The following is a 27,928-nucleotide window of genomic DNA, read 5'->3' as shown; positions in this document are numbered from 1 at the left end:
GAAGTGCTGTAAGCGTGCTCCCCTTTCGGGATTTTTGGAGGGGCTTGCGGGCCCGATGGCTGTTGACAGTGCGTGTGGTGGCCGCAGAGGCACATCTCCTTGCTGCAAAGGGACATTCAGGGTCAGCTTTAAAGGCAGTGAGTGAAATTTGTGGCCCGGCCAGCTGGAGGGAGCCAAGAGAGGCGGAAGCCTGCCTTGGCTCCCCTTCAGCGCTGACTGCAGCCCGCAGCTCCGGGGCCACACAAGGCGGCCATGGCCGCCGACTCCGTGGCGGGCGGAGACCCCCCCGCCGCACGGAGTAGTCTCTTCCAACATTCCCCCCACCTCCCGCCTAGGGTCAAATGGACTCTCCTCGCCGCGCTGCCATGGGAACGGCGGCAGCGCTGAGGGGAAGCGGGGCCGGAGCGGCCCGGCCCGATCCCCGGGGGGGTGAGCGGGGAGCCGGGCCGCGGGGGGACCCGGGGGTGGGGGGTTCCCCACAGGGGCTAAGGCTCCCGCCGAGCAAGCGCGTCCCTCCCAGGGAGTTGCCGCCCGCCGCTGGGCTGAGGGAGCGTGGGGGGGGGAGAGGTGCGAGCGCTGCCAAGGCCTGTCCGGGAACCCGTCGCCTCACAGCTGGAATTTGTGATCGTCCTCAACACTTTTCTCTTTCTCCCCCACCTTACAGCTTTCTGGGTTTAGGGTGAAATTCTAGGCAGTTTCCTGCTTCCCTGTCCTTCCTACCCCGTGCATCAGTCTTTTTAAAAACAGAGCCATCAATAACGAAATAAACAAAAAAAGCCCACTGCTTTGACAGCAGGTTGGTGGGTTTGTTTTTCTTGGAGTTTGGTGATATTTTTTTTTTTTTTTAATTTTTAATACCATTTTTGTCTCTCCTTCTGGGTTGTTCTGTATTTTCTTACAGCTGTCTTCTGGACTGACTGAAATCTGTGAGCCCTGCTTAGCAGAAACTAGAGTTTGATAGAAGCATTAAAGGCAAGTACTGACTTTGGTCCATTCATTCACTTGGTTTTATCCCCACCTGCTGCTTCACTTGCTCTGTTTGCTTCTGGGCAATGCTTTTGCTGGAGTTCACAAGGCAATTACTGTTGCTATATAATGTGGATGATAAGGCATGATCTCATGTAACATACTTGCTAAGGTGATTATTTTTTTTTTTTTTTGTAGACTTAATGGAGACACAGAGATCCATTCTGCTAGTGTCTTTCATGTTTGAAGTTACTTGAAGTTGAAATAATAGGTTTTGGTTAAACTATGGAAGTTTGGTTAAACTGCAAGATGAGCAACTGGTAGAAGTAGGTGTTGACTTCTCAGGAGTCATTGAGACAATACATCTTTCCAGTGTGTGACAAAATTGCTCAGTATGGGAAAATAATTAAGGGAAGGTATCATTTTGCTATTTTAATCAGGGTTTCATGATTTTATTTGATGCATGTTGTATACAGCATTAAACGGAAATGGAGAATTTGTTTAGAAATAGTGAAGTTTGAAATGGTTGATGTCACAGATAATCGGGGCATGGAAAATACGAGTTTACTGTGAGAGACTGAGATTACATTAGCATAACTGACTGCTGGATTTAGATTAGTTGTTAGGTGCAGATTTATAAGGCAATCAAAGTTTGTACGGTTTTTTTTGGTGTTTTTTATTAATGTGACTTTTTTTTTTTTTTTCCCCCACTAATCAGTGAAATGTTAAATGCTTGGAAGGACCAGAGGTCTGAGAGTTTCAGTTGATATAATTAATGGCAAATGGGTGGAGAGAACTGCTAGATGAATTTTTTGTTGCCCTAAGAATTCTTCTTCAAATGAAATAGTTTGGTTTGAATTATTAGTAAGTGGATAGGACTCAGTCTAGCATGAAATCCATGTTCATGGTTATGATAATTGGGTATGGGCTATTATGTGTACAGTAGTATCCCTTTGGATTTTATGGGTTTATTGATGTGAGAAAGCTTTTGGAATTTAGTCTGCTCTAGTTAAACTCCTGTAGTTTGAAATAAACTGCAGCCATCTTCAGCTGTTTTTAAGTTATAAAGCTATCTTTAAACTGATTAGGAAGAAATTTGAGCTAAGCTGAGATACAGGATGTATGGAATTTGTGTTCATTTAGCTATGCAGGCTTTAAAATTGACTTAAATTTCATTTAGCAGTTTCTGGTTTGTTCAGTTGTACTGCATACCTACTAGCAGCACAGAGGAATCTGCTAAAATGATGAAATTTGAGTATTAGTGTGTGTAGAAGAGCAGGCAGAAAGGACGTGGGTAATTAATGCTTGATTTATTTATGTTGATGAGCTGCTTTATTCTTTGCCTCTCTGGAAAATTGTCGTACATATTAAAGGGATTAGTTAAACAAAAAGCACACAGAAAAAGGGAACTCTATATTTAAATGACAAGTCTGTTTCAAAGTACAGAGTTTGTTTCAGAGAAGTTTGGGTTTGCCACATTTGTCCTTGCCTTTGGTGGCCTTCCCTGGCTGTCCCGACAGCCTGTCTCCTGGGTACTTGAGGACAAGCTAAGGGTGAGTATTTCCCCAAGTCGGGTATGTTTAACTGTGAGTGTTGCAGTCTCAGGGATTAACAGCAGTTCTTATAAAAAGTAGGATTATGTTCTAATACCTGGTAAATGAATTTAGGTATTTTTTTAGAACAATTCAGGTTGTTGATCACCTTCTCTCTATCCCCTGTTACTTATAACTTGATGCTTTTTTTTTTATCCACTCAGTATTACTGTCTTCCTGAAACTTTGTAGACGGTTTTATCGCTGATAGTATCACAAGTTTTAAGTTACCTCTTTAAATATTTGCTTCCAATGGAATATGTTAAAGTTTATTTAAAAATATCATTTATAGGAGTTAACTGCTTTCCCTTCTTGAGCTTGGTAAGCTGGCTTCAGTCATTTACATCTGTTTTTAGTATTAGATAGTCCTTGGGCTACGTCAAAACCAGTGTGTTATCTCTGCCTGTCTAGAGGTGCTAGTCCTGCTAGCACACATTCACCAATAGAAGAATCATCTTCTATTCTAATAGAATCTTGTTTTATCTGAGAACGTGATAAAAGAATGATGGGTTTTAAGCGATAAGAAAAAAAGGAGTGCTTGTTTTTTCCAGCACAGTAAGGAACACGTTTTGTGCGCACATCTGACATTTCTGTCAGCACGGAAATGTCCCTGCTTTTAGGTTCCGTGGCACCAGCTGTTTTAACTGTTGGTAATGTGCCATTGGCAGGTGTTTTGCCTCATGGATGGAGGTATTATTTGGACACATTTTAACTGTATTAATGGTTATTTTCAGGTTTATGTGCAAACAGGCAGCTGAGCTGTTGCTGTTGAGATCAGTTACACATTCGGTGTATTTCAAATACTGAGCTTCCCCACATCATTTCAATTAAATCCTGCTTTCAGCTGGAATCTGATAGCCAGCAGTTGAAGAACAGTTTCCAAAGTCCTGTTAGCTATAAGTCTCTGGACCATAATGTTTTTTTATCTTTTCCATGTGCATCCCAGCAGCACAAGTAAACGTTCAGCTTTGGCACTGTGCTTGAAATCGAGTGTTGGCATGTTTCTTCCAGCAGCCTGCTTAGTCTGTACTAGTTATGCTGCAAACATTCTAGCGCAGGTAGGGTATGCATGTTAAGCTTCAGTTTGGACTCCGTGCTGTATGAACTTGCTTGTTGGAAGAGTATTTTACAACCTGGGGAAAAAAATTGTCTTTAAAATATCACTGTCTTGGAGTTTTGAGAGCAGGGAGTAACTCTGCTCTGCGAGTTACCGTATTGTCTTGTATCAGTCTGTATATGACACAGGACATTTATCTTTCCAAATCAGTTGAGATGGTTTGACTTCATAGCCATTGATACAATTTTCTCTTTCGCTGTGCTTTCTGTGGGTTTGGTTCAAGAAAGCTGTGTTTTATTTAATATTAAACTGCTTTCATTGAACTTTAGGGAATCATCTGAATGAAACAGACAAGTAAATCTTTTCCCTGGTATCATAACTGTAATAAAAAGTTTTTCTTTCACTTAAATTTAATTTAGAGTTGCTCTAGGGTTTTATTGGTACTTCATATAAACAAGTTCTGTGCTCCATTTCTCTCCTATGCACTAATAATTTTGGATTTGTAACAAGTTTTTACTGTTTTAATTTCAATCAAATTCCCATTTCAACAGGTTGCTAATTGTAGATCAGTGAAATTCTCTTTTTTAGAGAAGATCATACTGGGCATCATGAACAGCAACAATTTTGTAATACTCCCAGGCTCAAAAACTGGAACCTCTGTGAGGTTAAAAGCAAAGTAAGTGCATTTTATCTGATTGTGATAGAGATGTTATTTCATCATTTTGAATAAGTTTTAATGCAACATTAAATAGAAGAGCTTATTTGTGTAAGAGCAAGAAGAATCATGATGTTTCTTTTCTAGTGTTTTCCCTGTGGTTTTATCCTTAAGCCTCTCTTTTCTTAGGCTTTAATCTACTTTCTGAGTAAGTTCTAGGTTTTATAATTCTATATATCTAACATATATACTTTGTAAACAAGCAATACTAAAGAATTCACTGGGATAGTTTATTTTAATATAATTATGCAAGAAACCTTTCTGAATACAGGCACAATTGTATCAGTTTTATGTTGGCCACTCTAAAGTTTGGATTGGAGTAGCCATATCACTGTCAGCATACCCCTCTGTAATGAGGTATTCTTGTGTCCCTGAGTTTGCACCTGGCCTGCCCTAAATTTTCCAGAACTGTTTTCAGTCTTGCTGGGAGTTAGAATGGTGATGTGCCTTTAATGACAAATTTTTAAACTTTTTTTTTTCTTGCCGCTTTAAACTTCCTCAGGTACCTTACTGTCTTTCATGTAATTTCTAATGAATATTTTAATACTTTAATTCCTCCAGAACTGTCAGAGAATTGCAGTCGGAGAAAGTGCAGTTGGAAGCAGAAAACAAAGAGATGGAGAAGAAATTAAGGCAACTACAGTCAAACATGAGCAGAGAAAAAGAAGAGAGAAAGTAGGTTAAATTTCTGTTTCAAATAGAGGAATCCAATGAGATGCTCCCTTGACATCTCCCCCTGCCCCAGATGGGATCTCTTGCCAAGTCTGGAATTCACAGTAGTGTTCAGTCTCCTCTCTCATCTTTCTTCCCGCTGATAAATGTGCTTTCTTATTCTTATCCTATTGCTTTCTTATTTTTAAACTCTCATGTGATTTTTTTTTTTTCTTTTGGAAGTAGAAAACTAACAAATCCTTCTTGGCAGGGATATTCCTTCAGTGGCAGAGATCCTTCTTCCTCATTTAATCCCTCTTGTCCCTTTCTCCCCTGTCCAATCATATTTGTCACCTTAGTTTTAAAGCAGGAGACAGAAAGTTTCTCTTCCATTATTTCAGTCTAATTTCCTGAAGTTTCTAAAGAGGATGCTGTTCTTCATCTTTGATTAATGCTTTGATCCTGTGTTGCATGCATCTGTGTAGCTTCTCAGAAAGACATCTGTATGATGGAAAACATGACTTGGAAAGTAAGCGTAATGTAATGAAGCAAGTGCTAGGGTGGAAGTTTAAATCTCTCAGCTCTGTTACTGGCTCACTCTGAATGCTAGCAAATCTCTGCAAGATCTGCTTCCTTTTTTTTGTATTTCTGCCTGACATACCATGACACTGGAGGTACAAGTGCCTTGGATACCTTGGTGCTTTAGTCTTGGTAATGCTAAGGGTCTGCTGTTTGCAACTCTGTAAACTTTTGCTTGAGCTGTTGAGGTAATTTTTTCCAGAGAACATGGGGCACTTTTTTCCCCACATTGTTCTCCTGCAGTTGTTCTTGTCTTGTTCTCATGGTCCTGTACCTTCAGACCCTGATAGTGTTGTTATGGTGAGCTCACACGACAGGAATCGTTGGTATTTGCACCATTGGTGGGAAGATCATTCCTCTTTCCTCCTCTATGTTTTCCTTACCCCTTGTTTTGTATACTTCAGTTTGTTTTGCTCTATGTTTGTTTTTCTGTAAAACAAAGTAGATCAGTAATTTGAAAACTTGCTAAATATTATGCAGCATAGTATTATGCTGCATGCTAGAGCCAAAGATCACTGTTTAATCTCCTTTAGTCTTGAATTCCTCTTGACTATCTTCCATGTTTGTCATAGTAGTCAATATCTAAACAGACAGTCACCAAAATCTTAATTGTAGGTATGTGTTCCTGGCTTATTAAAAGATGCTGGCCTTTTGCTGTGCTGGATGAATGCCCTGGAGCAAATTGGGACAAGGAACACTTGTCTGAAGTGTGTTCCTGTTACATTTTTATTCTTCTAAAACCAACCTCAGAGAATTGATGGGATTTTCTTATGTTTAAAAACTTAGACCAATTTGATGGTCTAAAAATAAGTACTTTCGTATACATTTAATGTATTATTTACTACTATTAAAGTAGATGTGTGAAGCAGGTTTCAGTGGAAGGGGAGGTGTTTGTGTTTTGGGGAAGTGATGATTGTAAAGACAAATATTTTAGTGATGCTCTGTTCTTATTTAAAAAACTGAAGAAAAACCTTTATGCTTCTCTTGCTTACAGAAGACATCATTTGTAAGTTCTTCCTTGTTCTTGGTTCATAGGAAATCAAGTGCTTATCGTTGGAAATCTGGACAGGCAGGACCAATAACCATCCAAGCCCAAGTTTTGTCACAAAGCAAAGAAAACAATAATAAGGTAGTAAACTATCAGTATATTTGCAGGTAAAGCTATTTAAAACAAAACAAGATTTAGAACTAGATTTATGCTACGGAACATGGGAGTTTTAAATACTGTAAAAATAAAAGGTTAATCACCTTCTGAGTAAAACTTCTAATGGTTTATTTTTCCATGCCAAGCTTATGGTTTCCTTTGAACTGGAGGAACATAAAGTTCTTTTTGGTGATTTGTTTTTTTAATTGCAATATATAGCAAATTATCATCACTTCTACAGATTTAATATTGTAAGTCTAATTTGGTAGTGAGGGAAGTCATCAGAAGCCTGTCTTTCAAAGCTCTTATGTCCATTATGAGTTTCAAATACAGGGCTTCATGTGAAATTTTGAAGTTCTCTATCTTCATAGATAAAAGCTATAAGAAAGGCATACAACATTAAAATATACTACAGTTAAAGTTTTTCTTTAACTTAGTCACTGTGTAATGGCATCTGAATTCACAGTGGAGCTTCCATATGACTCTGTGGTTCATTCTCTCCTTCCCCCCCGAATCTGCGTGTCCTATAAAGCTTTTTTATGATGCTTCTGGATTTCTTTCAGTAAGTACACAAGAAGACTGAGAACCCAGCTTGCCTCTTGACCCACAGTAACTGGAAAAGTCTTACATTCATCCCTTGAGGACTGGTGCCAGTTGGTCAAGTGTGGGTTAAACAGATCTTGAAGCATTCTCTTGGACAAGGACTGGAGTCAGTCCATTCTCATGGACTGAGATTGAAGGCTTCTGAGCATTTTAAAATGTGGAATAGGTTTATCAGTTGGCTCTTGTTTTATGATGTCCTTGTTCAGTCCTAAAAGGAGGGATGTAGAAATTCGCTGATGGATCGTGGAAAATTTGTTCTCTTTTTAATATGTAGACAATGGGGTATTTTCCCCTTATTTCCTTTTGGAAATGACTATGGAAATTTTGCTCAAGCTCTCAAAAAATATTAAGGATAAGGCAGGCATATGGGAATGGTAAAAGTTGTTCAAATTTGTAAGTAGCTGAAGACTGGACCTTGTAGGGAGTGTTACCACTTTGAACTGTAATAACTTAGTATTTAATTCTCCGGTGAAATAAATTTATAATTTTAATAGCTTAGGCTCTTGTCCTCGAGGCTTTATACGTCACGGAAGCAAGCATTGGGTGTATCCATCATCAAATAATGTTCACGAGTGCCGTTAAAATACCAGTTGTGATAACAGAGCTTATGTTCTTTACTTGTCCCATGAATTAGTACGAAAAATCTGTAGGGGATCCCCAAATCCAAACTATTTCAACTTAGAGATACTTCCTCTTTCCTTTAGCAGACATTGATGAGTCTGGAGAGGCGTGCAAATTGGACCAAGTGGGACATAAAAAGAGAGTTTTCTCTTATGATTTTTTTTTTTCTGGAAGCTAGCCTACATATGCTGTGTTGAAATGAGAGCTGTTAATTAAGAGAGACCATTTGAAAGTGGCTGAAATAAGGCACACATAAGTCTGAAGAAAAAAACCAGACAATGACAACCTCAGACTAAGCTGTCGCAGTTCCTATTTGAAGTCTTTTGAAGCAGCAGCAGTTTGGTGTGAAGGTCTTCTCAGCCAGTACACTCAATTTCAATAAAATTGCCTACTTGTCTATGATGAGAAGAGAGGATCAGAATGAAGAGGTTTTCTTTAACCCACCTTTTTCTCTTTCCCCTTCTCTGAAACAAGCAACTCAGAGCTGTTACTACTTCAAAGACTTCAGATTTCAGCTGTGATGGCTAAGGAGAAGATGCATGGGACAGAATTTTCGAAAGGGCAAAATTAAAATGCCTGAAGATGCATAAGAATGCGTAGAGGAAAGTGAACAATTAGCGTGGGCTCTGTTTGCAGGGAAAAAACAGAGAAGCAAAAATGTTGAAAATGATTAGTTACTGGGGTTCTAGTTCATAGAAGGGTAATGAGGAGAAGCAGGAGGTAAACAAACCAACACCTTCCCCCAGCAAGAAACTATAGGTAGATCTGTGTGCAGCAGGCTTCGCAGGCTGCCAGTGGGGCCGAGGGCACCAGGACTCTGGAAGTTGTGCAGGTCTGTGCCTGGCTGGGCAAATGGGGACGGTGCCACATCACCGAGGAAACTAGTCACAGACTTAATGCCTGTCATGATCAATACAAGGAGTTTTCTCTCTAAATCCATGCTTGGCTGTTTTCCTAGAAACATTTTAATTCTATAGAAGTTACACTTTTATTTATTTTTACTAGCAACTTACATATATCTCTCTATATATGTAAATATTCTTCCATATAGGTTTCTTCGGGAAAGGTGAAGTTGCAAATACTCAAAGAACAGATGCAAGGTAAAGACATCTTTGTTAACTAAATAAAAACTCACAAACTTCCAGTAGAGTGTCTGGTTTTTGGAGGTTGCTGCAATTAAGCAATAGAGAAATCAGAGGCTGGAGTACAGTGTTTGTTGGAGTGCTTTTGTTTGTTTTTTCAGAGTCAGTGGAAGAACCATTTAAGCATGAAATGGCAAATGCTGTAGGTCATGAAAAACCTGAAGTGAAGGGGATAGCATATGGACTAGGTGAAATTAAGAGTGCGCTCCTGGTAAGCAAATGATTTAAAAATTACTCTATAGCAACAGAATATAATGTGTATGTATAGTGGCTTTGTGGCATTGTCTAGACATACGTGTGTTATATAGTGTAATATGTTGTGTAATAGATTACCTTGGGTTTGTCCAGGCTGTAAGCTCTGTATGGTCTGCCCAGCCAGGCTGTCTGACCTGGAATTCACTCCAGGTTCCTTCATGAAGAGACCTACATCTGGAGGTACCTACGTGCAGATCTGAGCAGTACTGTAGCTCTTCTGTAGGGTACAGCTGTATCACGATAGTCTGTGGAAGTCGTCACGCTAGCTGCCTCTGCCCCTTCCGTAAAAAGGAATCATTTTGATGGCAGTGTTGCTACTTTGAAATGATAAAAGTCAAGGAGTCCATTTGAACTTTTAGCCTTAGCTTTTCTGGTGAATTGAAGATTTGTCAATACCTTATTTTTGCAGTTTGTTCTGCTGCGGAAAATAAGACTCTCTAAAATGGTCAGCTTGAGGTGCCATAGCGACTATTAGATGTGCAGCAACTTAAAAAGAGGAAAAAATTGCCTAAATATTTGAGATTAATTTGATCCCACCTTATTTAAATATCTCGCTGGAATTGAAATCATACTAATAGATTTTTTTTGCATTTATTTCCCAAAATATGTTGGTGATATCCACTTTAGGATTTCTTGCTGTGATAACTATTTAGTGTGCATAAGTAAAAGGGAGGTTTTATGCACTGATCTCACTGAATGGCAAGGAAACAGATTAACAGATTCTGTCATCAGAACTGTTATCAGTTCTTTAACAGGGAGTTTCTATAAGCTGTACTTCTATTAATTTGCCCAGCATGTGAGTGTAACTGAAGAAGACTGATCTCTTAACTGAAGAATGCTACTGTATGATTAAAATAAGACATATGGTTTCAGGCAAACAGGTCAAAATTGAGTGGTCTGTGAATATTTTTTAATTTTTAAAATAATTTGATAAGCACCAGGGCACATTTTTAGTTTTGACTGTTTCCGGAGCTGGCACTTGCAGGCTGTGTTTAGAGTGCAAATTAGTATTATCAAGTATGAGGTGATTTATATTTAATAGAGATTTTGCCTTTTAGCAAGTATAAATAGGAGCCTCCAGAATATGATACAGCCCCGTACAGTTGCATAATAAAATAACATTTTTTTCTAAAGAAGTAGCATCTCTCTTAAAAAGATCTTCTACTTTGTAGTATGTACCATGATATATTCATATTGCTTTCATAGCAAATTACAGCAGTTGGAGCTGCTAACACTCGAAACCGAAGGAACAGGTATTTTATTTGTGTAGATTGTTTTCATGTTTTTTCATGAGGGAAAAAATACCTGTGGATTTTAAATTTCTTCTAAGATTCCCTGGCACCAAAGCCACTGGGATTTTGCTTCTTTGTTCTTTTTTTCTCTTCCCCCCCCCCCCCCCCCCCCCATTTCATTAACCCTCACCGCCAAATCTATACCCTCTCAGTGTACTCAAGCTGAACATCCCCAACAGTGCAAACTGTGGGATTTTTGTTTTTTTTTTTTTTTTAACCCTCTTTCTCCTGCGAGTTGCTCCCGCGCGGTCCCACCGCAGCCTGTGGCCGGTGGGAGCCCCGCCGTCCCGGCCGTGGCGGGCCGCCAGGCGGCGCTGCGCCCCCACAGGACGCTCCGGCCGCAGCTGAGGCCCCGCCCCCTCCCCCACGCGGGGGTCCCGCCGGAGCGCGCGCGGCGGGAACGGCCCCTCAGGTGGCGGAGCCGTCATTTGCTTTGGCCCCGGCGTCCCGGCCCCCTCGGGTGAGGCGCTGCTGCCCGGTTCCTCATTCCCGCTCCCGTTACGAAGGGGTTACTGCCACGCTACCGCGTGGGGCTTGCTTAGTCAGTCAAAAGTTGTTTTGTGTTTTTTGTTCGTTTGTGTTTGTTTGTTTTTTTTTTTTTTTTTTTTTTTTTTTTCAGTTAAAAGTTGTCATGGAAGCAAACAGCATAGCTGTTTTATTGCGATAGTTATTGAAAAAAAAAAAATCATGCTGCCTTTTCTGTTGCCTTGATGGATTTTATAGTTATGCACACCTCGGAAAACAGTTAAACTGAACCAATGGTGGTGTTATGTGGTTGGAAATATGTAACAAATTGCTGGGTGAGGGGATTTTTACACAGGCTATTTGAAATACTCTTATTGGTGCATTTGAGACTTCCAAATTGTTGGATGTTAAGCAGTCTAGAAAAAAAAAATTTGTAAGTACTAAAATTGGTCAAAGGTGTTTGTTCTTTAGTCAAAGACTATTACATACCCTTGTGAGTATTTAACAATCTGTGTTACTTAAGTACAATTATAATGAAGCTTGAAACTCTGACTTCCTGCTTATAATTAAGTCACTTATTTCCAATGCTACTGTCAGCATTCCTGATTCTTTCATATTGGGATTCCACTCACAAAGGAATACAGTGTGATGGAAGTAAAATGTTACGCAGTACAGTGGACACTTAAATTGTGTGTAGTTTTATTTTTCAGTGCAGTAATACCCAGCTTCTGACATACAACTTTGTTGCATATCTGTTATGGAACAATAAAAGTTTTATAATTTTATAATGAGGGTAGTAAAGTTTCTTCCTAGAATTATTGTATAACACTTAATTGTAACGAACTTAAATTTCTCATGCATAATATCTGATTGTATTTCATACATGGGTTGTAACAACTTTTTTTGGACCAAATTGCACATGCATTTTAGATTTTATCTTTTGTAAAAACCACTATGTTTGTTATTGTAAGGTTATTCCAAATTTGGTTTTGATAAATGCCATGATTCACTTTTTTAAATACCTTTTCAAATACATATTATTATGCTTGTTTTAATTTTCGTTCATTCCTGCGTTAATGGTGACTGTTTTATATCTGGACTAAATGAATCAAAGAAAAGCCATGTCAGAAACTTTATGAAAAAATGTCTGGATTCCTATTTCATTGTTACGATTCCAAAGACTCAGAGTTACTTTATAGTGAGGATGCGCACTAGCGTAAGCATAGAAAATGTAGATACATCGACTTAAGACCCTATTTCATTCCTACCATATGAGATTTTTATTAAGGCAAATTTTACTTTTCGGTGATGTCACTGGCTAGGTCATTCAGTTATCCTGCTAAAATTTATTTGATCATCTCATTCTTTGCAGAAATAAAATCCTTTTAGTAATGCAGTAAATTGTTAAAGCTATTGGTCTGATAAATATGTTCTTGCTGAAATGATCCTTGCTTATAGTGTGTTAGTAGAAAGATTATGTCATTTGATGGAAAAACTTCAGGTGAGAATTTAAGGCAGTTGCAGAAGGATACACCATCCTGTGAGTAATGAAGAGCCAGTGATAAATAATCTTTTTGGGATGATGTGATATCCAGAGTTAGGCAGTGGATATAAAAGTTTTTCCACAAGCTATTTTGCATGGATATAAAAATAATTCACCACACACAACTAAATGCAGACTGTTTAGGATTTTATTTTTTTTTTTCAATAGAGTGTAGCAGATCTTTTAAAGCTAGGACTGGAAACTGAGTGGTAGTGATAGTAAGGTATTGGTGATAAATCTTGACATTTGTAATGCGTTCTCTTTTAGACCTTTTTTTTTTTTTTTTTTTTTCTTTCCAAAGGGATAAGCTACTTATCTCATTTTTGGTGGTAAACAAACTGGATTGAGATTTTGGAAGTTTATTTGTGGGGATTAAAGGTCATAGAGCGGTTCAGTGGAAGAATACAAGGATTGAAACAGAATCATGGAGGGCTGTGTTCACTCCAGCTCTGTTGGGAGAATTCCACCTTTGTTGTTGTGATTCTCTTTGTCCTGCTGCCCATCTTCTTCCCTCTTTCCTCCAATCCTACTCCTAGATTAGTTAGAAACTGCCCCTTAATAAGGGGAGCTAACAGAACAGTGCAAGAATTAGAAGCAAAAGGTGTCTTTTGCATTTGGAATAGAAAACAGCTGTAATCCCATTTTTTTCAAAGGGGGAGAAGGATATAACAGTCCAAGTGAGGTTATGTAATTCTTGATCTAGAGTTTTTGCTTGTGTGAGTGAGGACGAAAGGCTGTGTTTAGAGAAATTATGCAATAGAAAATTTCAATGCAATCACTCTAGCTGTGACAATCTAGAGAAGTGCTTTCCAACTTTCCCGATGGGTCATGTTGCTTCTGCCCTGGACTCTCTCCTGCCCCGTTCCTGACTGCTGCTTTGGGAGTAGGTGTTTTTGATGCCTTACCAACTGAAATAGCAGAAAATTAGTGTCTTAGTTCAACTGCTGGGAAGTTTAACATGAGGCCAGAACAAATTAGCTTTGCAATTATTCTCTAAAATCAGTTTTGCAGTTCTTGCTTAAGTACTTTGAAGCAATTGAGAAAAATCTCAATTAAGATGTTCATGTTGTTTATACAAATAACACAGCAGGGTGAGCCTTTCAAGTATTGATATGCTATTATATACTGTGTGCCAGAGTACCAAAAAGAGCCATACGTAACGCAACTGTGCTTGCTCAAAGAGAGCAGATGTATCAAGCTATGTCAATAAAATTATCTCCTTCAGAGGAATGTGACTTCTACTGTAATGTTGACATTCTTTTCTTCATGTGGTGAAAAAGAAATCAACACACTCTTTAGCTATGTACTTTTGAATGCGTGTACCATAGGAGACAGAATGAGCCAAGGAGAAGGGCAACCACAGAGGGAAATTCCCCTCTTTTTTCAGTTTAAGGATATACTACTGTGATCTCCATGTGTGTTAGGAACATGTTGTTGATAGTGGGGAAAAAATGGTCAGTTATGGATGGCTAAGGACTATTAAGATCGAGGAAAAAGACAAAACACACCTGTTCACGTAGCAAACTTTGAACCTTATTCATCCTACATTGTGATATAAGAATCAGAGGAAGACTGCAAAAGGGAAAAATAACTGCTCTTGGAAGAGGTTAGTCTCCCTGCATACTGGCTGGCATGTCACAAGTGCTATTTAATGTGCAACCAGCATCTGCAAAGTCCCTGGGTCGATTATAGTGTAGAGTAGGTGGAAAGGAGGAGATGTGAGTACTTTCCAGTTTTGCAATGGCTGCTTGACATTTTTGACTCTTCCTGGTTACACTTTCTGCCTGTACCTGGACCGCTCTTGTGCTTCTGTGGTAAGAATATGTACCTTACTTGAGGATTTTATAGACAAGGGATCTTCCTTCTGGTCTTTGTGCATAGGGCAGGGACGTAGGAAAGGATGAACATAAGGTACGTTTTGTTTTTTCTTGATAATGATTCAAGAGTTGGTAATCAAAAACCTTCATATTACATTTTCACAGTAATTTTCTTTCTAGTGAAGGTTGCAAATCAGTGAAGTCCCAGTGAGTAAAACTTAATCTTCTTCTGTAGCTATTTCAGTCAAACTCATCTTTATAGTTTGGATTTTACTCGACTATTTTTTGTGTGTGAACAGATATTCCAGTTAGTTCCTTAAATGAACATTTTCCTCATGTTGACCTTTACAGATGTGCTTCTGTCTACTAAAAAGCTTCAGTAAGCAGAACTTTATTAATAAAGAACATAGCTCATAAATTAGTTTTAAATGATTTGTGCTGCATAAAAGGCCTCGCTTAGTCTGTCTTGTGTAGTACCTAATGGAATATTCAGATTATAGAATTTCTGCTCACACATTTGCACACTGTCGATTATTGAAATTATTACATGCTTATATCACTATCACTCTTCAGTATATAGTTACCTACCTGCTTTTAATATGCTGTTTGTTGGAGTGTTTGAGTATATTTATAATAAATTTATGGTTTCATAATGTTTCATTAACAGACAGAAGCTGATATACATGTTGGAAAGCTGAAAGTCATTGATCGCTTCTTCAAGGAAGTAAATTTGAATGAATCGAAAATTAATCATGAGCAGAAGAAAGTAAACAGCAAGCATCAGGTCACATCAGACAAGTTTTCATCTCTCTTAACATCAGTAGGCAGTGCTGAGGTAGTGTACAGGTCGGGGAAAAAAATATTCTTTTTGTTTAGGACACCTTAGGTAGACTGGCCTTTGGTTTTTCTGGAGTGTGGCAAGTGAGGGATCCGGCTACTGGCCTTGCACAGCCCACGGGCCCCTGTTCACGAGGGCTCTCAGTGGCTACTGCTTTCTGTCTACTAAAAGCATTTAAGTTCAAACTTTTTGGGTGTGCTTATACAAACTTATTTATTTATTTATTTTGCTGTTAATGGAACATTGCAAGTTAGTTGTGAGCAAGACCACATAAAAATTGAGTCATCTTGATTTACCAGGGCAGCTAGGCTAAGCCGAGAAAACAGGGTGCTGCATTTCCATAGCCGACACTAAAGATGTTGTTGCTCTTGTGTGTAACTGGGGAGAGGATTATCATCAGAAGTGCTGTATTAATGATGTTGTGGCACTGATTTAGGAGCCGTCATCAGAATCAGCCTGTACAGCCCTTGAAAAACAGGACGGAGGATTATTACTAAATGGTGTATTTAATGAGGAGGAATCTGCAAAGTCTTTTCAGGAAGCATTGCTTCAATGGAGAAAAGGTAATTGTGATCACAGAGAACAACTGCGTGCCAGTGAGGTCCTATCAGGTAGGATTTTTTCTGTTTTAATCACATTTTAAAAACATTAGGAGCCATTTTGGTGAGAGAACAGATTTTTGTTTAGTGAAGCTGGATGTTCTATTAGAATAGTAAATGTTGATTCTTAAGTTTTCTTTCTTACGTTCCTTTATAAATTAACAGCAACCTCTGAAGTTTTTTGTAATAACGTGCAGATTAGTGTTTATCTCAGTTCTTGTAATGAGCAGTGGCGTTGGCCAGGTTGTTTAGCTTGTATCCCTGCACTTTTTTATGGCATTCTCACGTGAGACTTTAATATGAGCTGTAATGCTTAAGCATAAAGTTACAGCTTTTAACTGAGACAAGGAATGTGCATGGCTCAGGGTTTTGTATGTTGTATCACAGTGTATTTTCTGCTTGCCTTCCACAGGCTTTTAATATTTCTTTGTCCCAGTGAAAAGATGCAATCAGTTGAAGTATGCATGGAAAAATATGAGAAAACCCTCTTGTCTGATTGGATTTGTGCAAACTAGTCTCTTTCCTCTAGTCCATAGCTGGTTGTTCTTTGTGTATTTATGTACAAAAAATCTTACACTGATTTCCTTTTCTCTTTTTTTTTTTTTTCCTAATATTGGTGGCTGTTTAAATTTTGGACTTATGCAAAGACTTAGCTATGCATAGACTACTAATGTGACATTCATTCAAAAATAATGTAGTGAAATAGCAAGCTTATAAATCTGAATAGCTGTATAAGTGTTTTTTGTTTTTTTTTTTTCTTTTCAAACAATTCTAATAGAACCTGTGGGAATTTGTGAGGTACAGACCAATCTTACAGTTATGAAGGAACCTATCCAAATTGAATTCAAGGATGGCCTGAGCTACATGGAGAAACTGTTGCTTAAGAAATACAGAAGGTATTGTTGAAATTGCTGGTACTAATAAAAGAAGTCAGAAATACAAAAATTCCATCAAAACTTTAAAAATATTAGATGTATTAGCAAGAGTTAAGGTGACTTTGTACAGGGTGCTGTATTTTAATAAGCATTATAACCAGACTTGATGGCTTAATATTTCAGAATTACTGCAGAGGTAATATTTGGAGGGATTCTCTTTGCTACCAGTTTATTGTAGAATTTGAAGACTGGTAGTGATACTTGGTTGCTTGATTTTGGGACATTTGCTACAGAGAAAAAAGGAAGTACGATCTTCAGGATAATTTTATAAATGTTACAGAGTTGTTTTGTTAGGCCCTGAGGTGTGAGGTCATCTCCATGAAATCAGGAAGAGTTGCTGCTTTTCAGTAGCAGTTAATAGTGCTGTAGTAAGTAGTGTGGTGTTTTTTTTTTTTGTTGTTGTTGTTTTGTTGTTTTTTTTTTTAATGATTGTGATATTGCATGTGAAAAAATGATGACACTTTTAAGATTGATTTCTTTCCCTTTTTTAGAACTCCTATTAAACAAATTTCTGGGAGTTGCGTTAAAGATTTAAGGCCTGTGCAAACACCAAGTGTACATCAGGCTGTGTTTGGAGGAGGGGGAGAAGGAGATGATGATGATGATGTCAGTGACTTAACAGGTGTAATAGATTTCTGTTTGTTTTATCTAACTTAAATATGTTTTTTTGGGATTGGTTTTGTTTGCTGTTTGCTGAACAGTTACACATGTAAGCAGTTCCTGCTTAGAGAAAGTAACAATAATGAAAGAAATGTATAATACTTAATAAAAAATAAAAAGATTGTATTTTTATAATATATATTCATATTTATTACATACATTTATATTATATGTTTATAATATACAATAAATATACTTATAAGGAAAAAGGTAATACATCAAATTAATTATATTTCATAGTTGAAGAGGTGAAGAGATACTGGACATCTGTTTTTAGAGAGGCAGAACCCAACACTATTTCTCAAAGTCGAGAGTCCTCTTTGAAAATTGAGTTCCTTGATGATGTAAGTATATAATAAAGGATTTTATTGAATCTTCACAGTGGTCTGATTTGTTTAAATATTGATCTTTTAAATATTTAAAGTAGCAACAGTTAAATAATTTATAATTTTAAAAAATATTGGCACATTGTTTATTTTTTCCATACAAATGTGAAAAATTTATCTTTCCAAAGGTTCCCTGTAGTTTTTTTCTATTGTGTCCAAGGACCTTTACTATATAGAAATTATACAAAAGTAAAATCTGCAGGCTTTTAATCACTTGAGTTAATGTTTTGGGTTTTTTTTTAAATGTTAATCTATTGCTGAATATGTTTTTGTTTTGGTTTTTAATTAGTCTTATGACAAAGACTTGGAAGAATCGTCTAACTTCTTTGTGATGGAAGCTGAGGCTGTGGGAATGAATAAGCAAGGAAAAACTGAACCACTCAAGCACTGTGGAAGGTATCAGAAATGCAGATATTTGGAAAAGAGAATAATCCTATCTTCTGATTTAGGCACATTCGTAAGAAACCGCTGCTTTTATTTGCAGACCGTCATGCTTCATATGAAAGAGGCGAATCCTTGGTTGTAAATTGTTTTAAGACATGGTTAACGTACATTTTCTCATCCTTGGCACAAGGCATAGACTGTGCCAGTATCGTGATGTTTAGTTCCTGCCTTCACTTCCTTTCCATTTCTTTCAAGATCCTGTCTGTGATTGCTGGTGTTTGTCCTTGAAAGTTTTTATTTGAATGACCTAATGATTTGATGACTGATTTGTAAGACATTCTGAGAACAATTTGGCAGTTATCAGCCATAGGACACGTTTACCATTAAAGTTATTGAATAGTTAGTTTGTATCTTTGACTTTGTCAGTGAGCCAACGAGGTGTATTAATTGTCTGTAACTAGAGAGACATCGCTTTGGAATGACTTTATTTTGTTTGCTTGATCACTCCAATGTTAAACCGTGTAAGGTACATTTCTTTATATGTCTATGTCCTGAAATACAGGTAATAATCTCGATTGTAATTGGTCAGTGTTGTGTACTTCTAAGATACTCTCACTCAACTAATTTTATAATTCCAGGCAAAACTCAGAGTCCTAATACATTAACAATACGTGTGCAATTCTTCTGGTCTCCCAAAATATATTTATGATTAGATGTGGTCTGGTTTTTTTTATGTTGCTTTCTTCTGGTCTTTCCTCCTTCCTTGGTTTCAAAGTGGTTCAGCAGCTGCAGATCAGAACAACACGATACCAGACCTTTTGTCAAGAGAAACTGCAGGCATAATGGGAAAGTGATCTTGTCATTTAACTTTCACAGCTGACACTCAATATATTTTACCTTTTCCTCTTGACAGAAATCCCGTTTCTTCTCAAGAAATTTCTCAAGGTAAATTTGGAATATATTTGTATATATTTTGTATAAATTTTGAAATATTTGTATAATATAAATGCAAAGATATAAGCACAAAAAATAGTGTATGGAGTTTTATCATTCTCCATATAGGATATGCTAGTCAACTGTGAGGGCTGTCTGAAAAAAGTAATTCAAGACTGTGAAATTATGTACTATTCCCTGAGCTCTGTAGGAGCCTTGGCCACAATTTAATGGGCTGTGCAAGTGATTTTGAAATGATAGGCATTCAATGTGACAGTAATCTCACAGCTCTGAGCTCATATTTGAGGGAGAGACTGCCCCAATGAGCTGTATACTGAAAACAAACTTGTTATAAAGCAAATTAAGTGATCTTGCAAATCTGTCAGTTTGTACTGTATTAGATTTAATGCATGACACGTGTCCTTTTTATACAGAAAAACGCTTTTAGATAGATCGGTTGAGAAACTATAAATGGTTACCTGTTCTGCATGAAAGATCATCATTTATATATAAGTATTCCAGTGCCTGTTGCATGTCAGTGAAATCACCAGGAAAGTTTGACAGCTTTATTTTGTGGCTCTCTTAAAGGATCCCAAAGATCATACTCTGTGCCTTAAGACTATGTAAAATACATTGTCACTTTTATAATATTAAGAAATAAGTTCTAATGTAAAGGTAATTAATTTCTTATTCTTGCAAGTACTGAACAATTGCTCCAGCACTTCAGACCTAGCACTTGTTCTCTTTGTGCTGCTCAGCTCAAGAAACTGCTTATTTAAGTCTTCAGATGTGAAAAAGCAAACAAGAGCTGACTAATGAGATGTGATTTATGTGCTTCTTTGGGCACAGGATAAAAAAAATAAAATGGCTATGTCTTCTACAAACAAAGAAAAACAGCTTGGAGAGTCATTCACAGCCTGATAGTATGTATTTCAAGCCATTATAACGCTTTTAAAGAAATTTTATGAAGTTGCTACTATTGCAGTTCTTAAGCTGCTTCTGGTTAGATTATAGCATCCTAAATGTGAAAAATTACATTAGCTTGAAGCAGTGGTTAGAAACACGTTAAGATTGTTATTAAGATCTAATGTTTTCATAGATAATGATGTACAGGAGCATATGCATTAGATACAGAACTGGTACTGCTACCTGGTAAGTCTAGTCCGTGTATGGTGGCAGGAAGCTAATGAAAGTTACCTGTACTTGTAATTTTGTGGCTTAGCGGTACCTTCAATGGATGTTTCATATTTTAAGTTCATGAAGAAAATATAGTAGGCTTGCATCTTATAATTCATACTCGTTTCCATTAAAAAATTCATCATGTTTTCATTATTTTGTCATACTCTTGTAGAAAAAATGGTTGTCTACAGTCCTCTTGAAAGAAATGTAGTGCAAAAGGAGAGTATTAAACTGAAGACTATGAGAAGATCATTTAGCTCCTGTAAACTACCTGAGAAGACCTCTAACCTTCCCGAACTAATGAGCAATAGATATCTCCTTGAGAAAACCAATGAAGAGTCACAAGAACTGGACAGCGTCTGCAGTAGTCAGAGTTTGGGTTTGCCTGTAATTACAAAGTCTTCAGCGGTAAAATATTACATCTTTAATTGCTACATAGATAATTATGTTGCTTAATCTGATTTCCCAGTTTAGCATGAGGCAACATAGCATGTTCCTGAATCAGCTGAGAGATAGTGATAGTTGTGTGGTTACCATGAAATATGCTACTGCTTTTCCCTGTTCTTCTCCAGAAACCTGGCCCCAAACCAATCGGGATTATCGTTTTAATCAGAGCGTTGTCACTGCCTACCATATTTCATATGTAGGGGACGAAGGCATCTGTGCTTTCCACTTTGTATTGTCAGTCTTCTGTTGATTTTCAAAAAAAGCAAAAGAAAGACCAGACTAGTTTTGGACAAAAAAGGGTGTGTTGCGGGAGAAGACAGCTCTTCCCATTTTAGTATCAAGGTCATTTCACCTCTTGATTGTATGCCAAAAATTGTAGGTACTCTTACCTAACCTAGATTATTCAGATGTTCTTTTGCTGAAAATAAAATTGAAAGCAAAAAATCTCGGAGGAGTTTGGGACATTAGATTTGAAGTCCTTGTTAAACAGTATTACTTCAGTTGATGTACACAAAGATAAGTGGAAACAAAGAAAAAGTGCTTTTTATGTCTATAGCAGAAGAATAGACTCAAACTCTCAGAACATTAGTAATTGAAGTTTATGGGATTTTAAAGCATATATCAAGCAGAACCATCACCCTTATGAATATTTATTATACCAGGCTATCAGAATCATTCCAAGTTTTATGAAATGAGCATTTTATTAATATAAACGTGCAAGGGCAACTTACAAAGTTTCCTGTTTCTTTTCTTGTTTCTAATATCTTTGTGTTTTATTCAAGTTGCAGGATGTAGCAAAAAGACAGAAATCTGGTTCTACACAGTATTGGGGACTTGAAGGTTTCTTTGTTGTAGGTGCAAACCCTAATCATGTAGTGCTTGAAGCGTGTTCTTCACCGTGTGCTGACTCCAGCCCTGTGGACAGTAGTATCCCATTCCCAGGTAATGGCGTACGAATACAATCCTCAAACGATATACATATTTGTCACTGTTGCTGGAACACAGCCTTCTCTTCATCTAACTTGGATCTAGCTTGCTTTTAGAAATCACTTTGGGCTTACAGTCATGCCAACACACAGGAGTGGTGCTGTGGTAAGGTAAAGTAAACTTACTACCTTGGGGTAAATTACGACAGTATAATGCCTTAGGTTTATATGCTTCTTTATATCCCCTGAGAATTTGGTTCCAGTAGGAATTTCTGCTTTTCTTTGTGCATAATATACCTCACAAAAAAATGCTTTTAATGGTGTTTTAATGAAACGACATGTGAAATGATTGGTGAACATGAATATTAATCCTTTGAATTTAGTCTTGTTAATGTGATATTTATGACTTTTTTTCTTTACATTATGTGTAGAAAATTTGTTGTATGACTTCTTTAAATCACACATACTGAATGAAGCAAACATAGCGACAGTAAATGCGTATTAACACAAAACCTGCAAATAATTTCCTCTACTACTTGTTAATTTCAGGAGATGGGAAGTGGGTTGCTGAAAGGAGCTTAAGCAAATATGCCGATAATTCTATAGTTCGAGGTGTCTTAGATAGTCAGTTGAATAGACCTTCAAGTGGTTTGGAGACTCAAAACAGAATTTCTCCCCAGATGGTAGCATGGAGTTATTACCCAGGTAAGGACAGCAGCAGCTTTGAGGTCCTACTTTAACAGATTAATTTTTCTTATGTAAAAAGTAGAAACACTGTGATGATTCTATTGAATTTAGGTTATTTTTATATCTGCTTCTGTGTATTTGCATTTTGGGCATAATGGTTTATATACATGGCATTGTTTTCATAAGAATGGGCTTATGAGTTAAAAATGATCTCTTACCAGCTGTCACTAATAATTCTTTTTATTATGCTTAGTTTCTACTCCTACCTCTACCCCATTACTCCCTTCCTAGATTGAAAATTTAAATGATAAACTGTCTAGTACAATGTGGTTTTGAGCTAGTAAAAGATTTCATCATACTACTGAAATAAGTCTTATTGCACAAACTATAAGAAACAAGGAAACACGTAATGCATAACTGCATCTGCACTTTTTAGTTACTTTTCTCAGTTTCAACAGTCTTCATCTCAAGGAATGTAGCTTACATTATTTCTCTCATCTGAAGCAACCAGTTTGGCATTTCAATTTTAAAAATGCTATGTGCAGAAATTGAAACTGTCAGTTTTGAATACCAGAAAAATATTTGAATGTGTCTATATTTTATGTTGCCTTAAATTAAAAAAAGACAAAACCAAAGTTTCAAGCTTTCTACACACATTCTTCGCCTCTCCCCTTCCCCAAAATTTGTGCCATCGTACATACAATTTAAATCAAATTTTTTTTTTCTGAAAGATACCCCTGAAGCATAAGGTGCTACTTCCCAAGATAGTCGTAAATTCTTTATTATATATATATATAATATAACTCTTTATTATATATATATACACACACATTTATTAATTTACAATCTGAAGAAAAAATAATGATCTGTTCAGACCAACTCATAATTTTAACTACAATTAATATCATTAATGAGCCGAGATAAAATTATCTTTGTGTGTGAAATCTTGAATTATTAGAACTTGTGACCTTTTCTGTTATTTCAGGGAATGATTTTAGAACACCTTGGTCAGCAAATATGCCACACTGTAAACTAACTGGAAACTGTCCAACAAGCACACAGCCAAGACCAAAGAGTTCACTTAAGTGTGTGTTTAGAGTTGAGAGCGAGATATCAAAACACAAATACCTTGATGTAACTAAACAAGATGAGTATCTTTGGGAATATAATGCTGACCAAGAAGCCCTGCTTACTCTGGAAAAAGAATTACAAAGTTATACAGGTAAGTGGCAATACTGCTGTTTTGTTTTGTTTTTGTTTTTTTTTTTTTTTTTTCCCTCATGCTAACAGGTAAAATAATGAAAACAAGTAGCTATTTAATATGCCTTCTCAGATCTAGCTGATGCAAAAATGTACTAAATGATTTGATGATGCAAGACTTTTGTGGTTGAACAGTGGTTTACTTCCATTTGATCATGTTTTAACCTACCCTTAATTTAGTAGAAGCAAACTCTTTCATGCAATTTCTTTAATTTTTTTTTTCAATCCTTTGCATTTTGTTGCAAAAATCTGCGGGATTGCTAGGTATTATTTCATATCGTAAATTTCTTTTAAATAGTTTTCCTTTCTTTGGATATTTAATAATGAACATCTCAGGTGGTGTTAGAAGCTAGATGTGATTTGATGCAAGGGTAGCAAAAAGGGGAAGAGATGAACAGGAAAGGTTATAAATCTATCCTGATGAGAACTGCCACTAGTAAGGCATGAAGACATGGTATTACCTATCATTTGGGGTTTGACTCAACCCCCTTTCCTCTATCTTTTTAAACCCATCTCCTTGGTTTTTGAGGGTAGAGGAGATGGTAGGTAGACAAGATCAGTTGGTTATGGTTGAACAGAATGAGTGAGTTCTGGTTTTATTCTTTGAATACAGGAAAAAATAAAATATTGTGATGCTTCTGTTCCATCTCAATGAGGAGATAAGGCTGCTTATGGCACAAAGAGTCTCAGGCACTTGACCTGACAGACTGCATCGCTTAGGCTGTGCCGTGGTCCCTGCCCTCTGAGTGGCTGTGGTGCTTTGATATTGGCAGGTCCTGGCTATGATGCATCTTCAGTGTACAAAAGTAGTCCGGATTCCAGAGTGTTCTAGCTTTGAAAATGTTTTTACCTTAGGTTTTGCTGTATTTTTTCACACCTCTCTTCTGAGGCTTCCAAATACCACATTTCAGGACAGCTGTCCTTCCTTTTTTGATACGTACTCACCAGAACCTGTGTGTTTTTTGGAAGAGTTTCTCTTGTTAACACTTGAAGAATGAACATTCACGCTGAATATGCTCAGAGATGAATAGGGGGGAAGTTATTGTTGAGTTGTCCCATTCTTCCTCTCTCTTTTCATTCTACTTTCTTGGAACACTTTTCATTTAATTATAAGTCCATAGCAAAGACTTACGGCTAGCTGGAAAAATAGTAATGTATATGTATGTCTGTTGTATAAGAAGTATAGACCTTGACACCAGCTGATTATCTATTTGTTTTGGTGGATATGGGATATATCCTGTTACTCTGTTTTAAATATGTGTTACCATTAGTCAGCTACCCAAGTTCTAATTTGCTACTCTATTTTGAGCTTGCGTAGGTATTAGTGGGCCCTATATACAAGGTTGCATATTGTACCAGCATAAACATCTTAGAAGCAAACCCTCTCCGTATTTCAGGTCATGAAAAACGTTACAGCTTGGCTTCTGAAGATACCACCTTCTCCAGAAGACACTCGGAGAGGTTATGTAGAAATACTACAGATTTTCATAAAAACCTGGAGCTAAAAGACCACAGCAGATTTGATACTCTCAGGTAAGTTAAACTTTCTGATATTGTGAAATGCTCAATATGCCAAACGGCTTTCCAGGACTGAGATAAAGCCAGTCTTGACTTTCTAATTGTACTTTACGTGCTGATTACAAGTGTCAGCATGACCTAGTTTCTACCTTAGCATTCCAAGGCAGTACTCTCAGGCAGCTCAGATTAAGAATTAAGTGATATATTTTGTTGTTGAGACTCCAAACTATAAATTTTTGGATTATATTTTATTTAATGCATTAGTTTTTGTTAATATACAGCACTAAGATTTACAAAGTACATCTATTACAAATGATCTAAGTTCTTTGGTTGTCATATACCTTTAAAAAGAGCAGTTGTGAGCAGGTGAGCTAATAAGATTTAACTCACCATTGTCTCTGATATGTCTGTTGTACTGCCTTGGAGACTAAGGAGATGACTGGAAACAAGGAAGTTCCCCAAAGTTCTGTCTGTCATTGGTTTCTTACTATGATCTTGTAACTAGTAAGGGTCAGCAAGACACTCTGAGGTTAACTGCATTCTGTCTGAATATAGGTGATTCTGTTTGGGTTTATTTTTTTTTACTGTTCATAATATTGAAATTGCAGGTCAGTAGAAAACTAAACAGTACTTGCAAATAGTGCAGATAGTAGAAATGAGACCCATTTTCTTAGCTTACCTTTTTCTAGGATGTGGGATGTCTCTGTTAAGGCACAGTAGTGACAATGTTATTTACTTGCTACTTGTTTAAGAGGTGACAAAACTGAAGGGAAAAAATGAATATAGTAGCTTGTAATGTTACGTACACTTGCAAAATATACAGCAAAAGCTATTTTCATGCCTTTTAGTTCTACATATGTGAACATATGTCACTAAGGCTTAAAACAGAGTAGCTTGAAGAATCTGAGCTACTGAAAGTCACGGTGGTATGTTTTTTTTAAGGGGCTGGGATGAAAGCCAAGTGGATGATGAGGAAGAAATTCTGGAGGATCAGCAACAGGTTCTTTCATTACAGTGAACATGCAAAGAACTTTCTGCAATTTCTGTCTTTACCTATCATACAAAAGCAAGAAGCAGATGAAGAGGTGTCTTGAATGCTGCTCACTATATTATTTATTAAGGATTATTTTGTAAAACTGTTAATAAAAATTCTTTAAAAATCCCTTGATTTTGGCTTTTTTTATTAGTATGAAGAAGTAACAGAATAAAAGAAAAATGGTCTTGTGCTATTATTTTTTAGGATTTCTTATATTGTTTAGTTTTTATTCAGTATAAGGTTCCCCACTTACAGATTTAATTTTATGTCTCCAGATGTAGTTTTACATTGCCAACCTGAGAGGTAATGTGCAAGAGGCATTAACGGGGTGTTCTTAAATTGGGGGTCTGAATATGGCCAAGTTTATATGGTGAGATGCATAGTAGAAAGTGTAATAGGTCTAGTATACTTCACTCCCTATCATATATTTGACCACTAAGGGATTTCCATCTTGCAGAATAAAATTAACAGTTTTACACAGTATGTTCTACTTCTGCTATACTCCTTAATTTCAGCAGGTACCATATACTAGCAGTAAGCTTGGCTTCCTCTGCTCAGCATCGATGGGAAGTCGGTTTTCTTTCTGCACTGTACTACTTGCACTGTTCCAAGGTGCCAGTTTGGAGGGAGCTACGTTCAGCATACCAAGTTCACCGGCACTGTAGGTTGCTGTCTTACAGGCCTTTTAAAATTAAGAGAAGAAAGATGAAATACGGTTAAAAGGTGATGTTGGGTGGTTTTGATTTCATCAGACCATTTTAATTTCTCTGATCATGATGAGCCTCAACTGTACTTGTGAATTTGTATAAAAAGGTTTCTTCTTCCTCTTCTCCCCTTCCCAGTTAATGTAAGGTTAAATGCAATTAATATAACTTCAGTGAAAGGTCACTTGGCTGTTACATGCTGACACAGCCACCGAAACCTCTTTACATTGAAGTACTTTCTGCTCTCCCTTTGAGGAGATGCTGAACTGTACCCAGTGGTTGAGTAGTTTTCTGTGGAGGTGGCAGGAAGTTACAGTTTTGAAAGGATCTAAGTGGTGTCTTTTGGTAACATCTTTAGGGTTCTCAGACACAGCAGCATGCTTCAGCATTCTTTAAAGATTTTCTTCTTTCATCATGTTCTATTTGAACGAGGCAGACACTTTTATTTCCTCTGCTGTGGATTTTAAGATGCTTTTCAAAGCACCCTAAAAGCTCCTCCCACCTCCCCTCACCCCCACGTTTTGATCAAAAGAAGTGCTTCACATTGCAGTCACAAAGATTTTTGTCTGATTGTGTTGGGAAATTTTGAATGTGGGATTAATTAAAAGCTTATGTCTGACAATTGTTCTTACCCATTTATGGGTAAATCACCTGACAGGACTCTAAAATTAATGGTAATTGTTATTCACAGAAACTTTCATATAGAAAGAGAATCTTTATATATGTTCTACATCTTCCATCTGTGTTACATACTTCTCATAACTGATTTAAATGAGTTTATAGAAGACTAAATTCAGAGGGCAACACTGTATATACTTTTGACCATCTTGTTATCCTTTTTATATTTAATGAAAAGCTTATGTGTCTACTTTAGTCCTTCTTCACCACAGCAACAGTGATCAGTAAGTTACAAAACTTCATGTCAGATACTTTTATTAAAGTATTAAGGTCATGACTTCCATCACTAAATTGGTTAATTAGGAAATGTAGTATTA

General features: G+C 37.1%; 1 protein-coding gene across 10 annotated transcripts; it reads left to right on the top strand.

The window, feature by feature from the left end:
* The first annotated feature begins 343 nt into the window (after window positions 1-343).
* ZBBX (zinc finger B-box domain containing) lies at window positions 344-26,355 on the top strand. 10 transcript variants are annotated; one of them, XM_042799901.1, is made up of 21 exons: window positions 344-429; window positions 665-796; window positions 902-2,519; window positions 4,166-4,290; window positions 4,891-5,004; window positions 6,595-6,688; window positions 8,979-9,027; window positions 9,171-9,280; window positions 15,109-15,276; window positions 15,716-15,890; window positions 16,657-16,774; window positions 17,305-17,435; window positions 17,714-17,817; window positions 18,149-18,255; window positions 19,157-19,188; window positions 20,528-20,763; window positions 21,585-21,744; window positions 22,278-22,433; window positions 23,401-23,637; window positions 25,073-25,208; window positions 26,136-26,355. In XM_042799901.1, exons 3-21 carry the CDS (start codon window positions 2,388-2,390, stop codon window positions 26,209-26,211), a joined length of 2,460 nt encoding a protein of 819 aa, XP_042655835.1. In that variant the 5' UTR covers window positions 344-429; window positions 665-796; window positions 902-2,387; the 3' UTR covers window positions 26,212-26,355. The 10 variants fall into 10 exon arrangements, with proteins under 10 accessions (XP_042655835.1, XP_042655830.1, XP_042655824.1 ...); XM_042799896.1 differs by lacking the exon at window positions 665-796 and having other exon boundaries at window positions 359-429; XM_042799890.1 differs by lacking the exon at window positions 344-429 and having other exon boundaries at window positions 510-796.
* Window positions 26,356-27,928: the final 1,573 nt, after the last annotated feature.

Source organism: Tyto alba, unplaced genomic scaffold (assembly GCF_018691265.1).
Source record: "Tyto alba isolate M040663 unplaced genomic scaffold, T.alba_DEE_v4.0 Super-Scaffold_10, whole genome shotgun sequence".
Classification (NCBI taxonomy): Eukaryota; Metazoa; Chordata; class Aves; order Strigiformes; family Tytonidae; genus Tyto; species Tyto alba.
The sequence above is the reverse complement of the archived record's forward strand: the minus strand, read 5'-3'. Positions and strand labels throughout refer to the sequence as shown.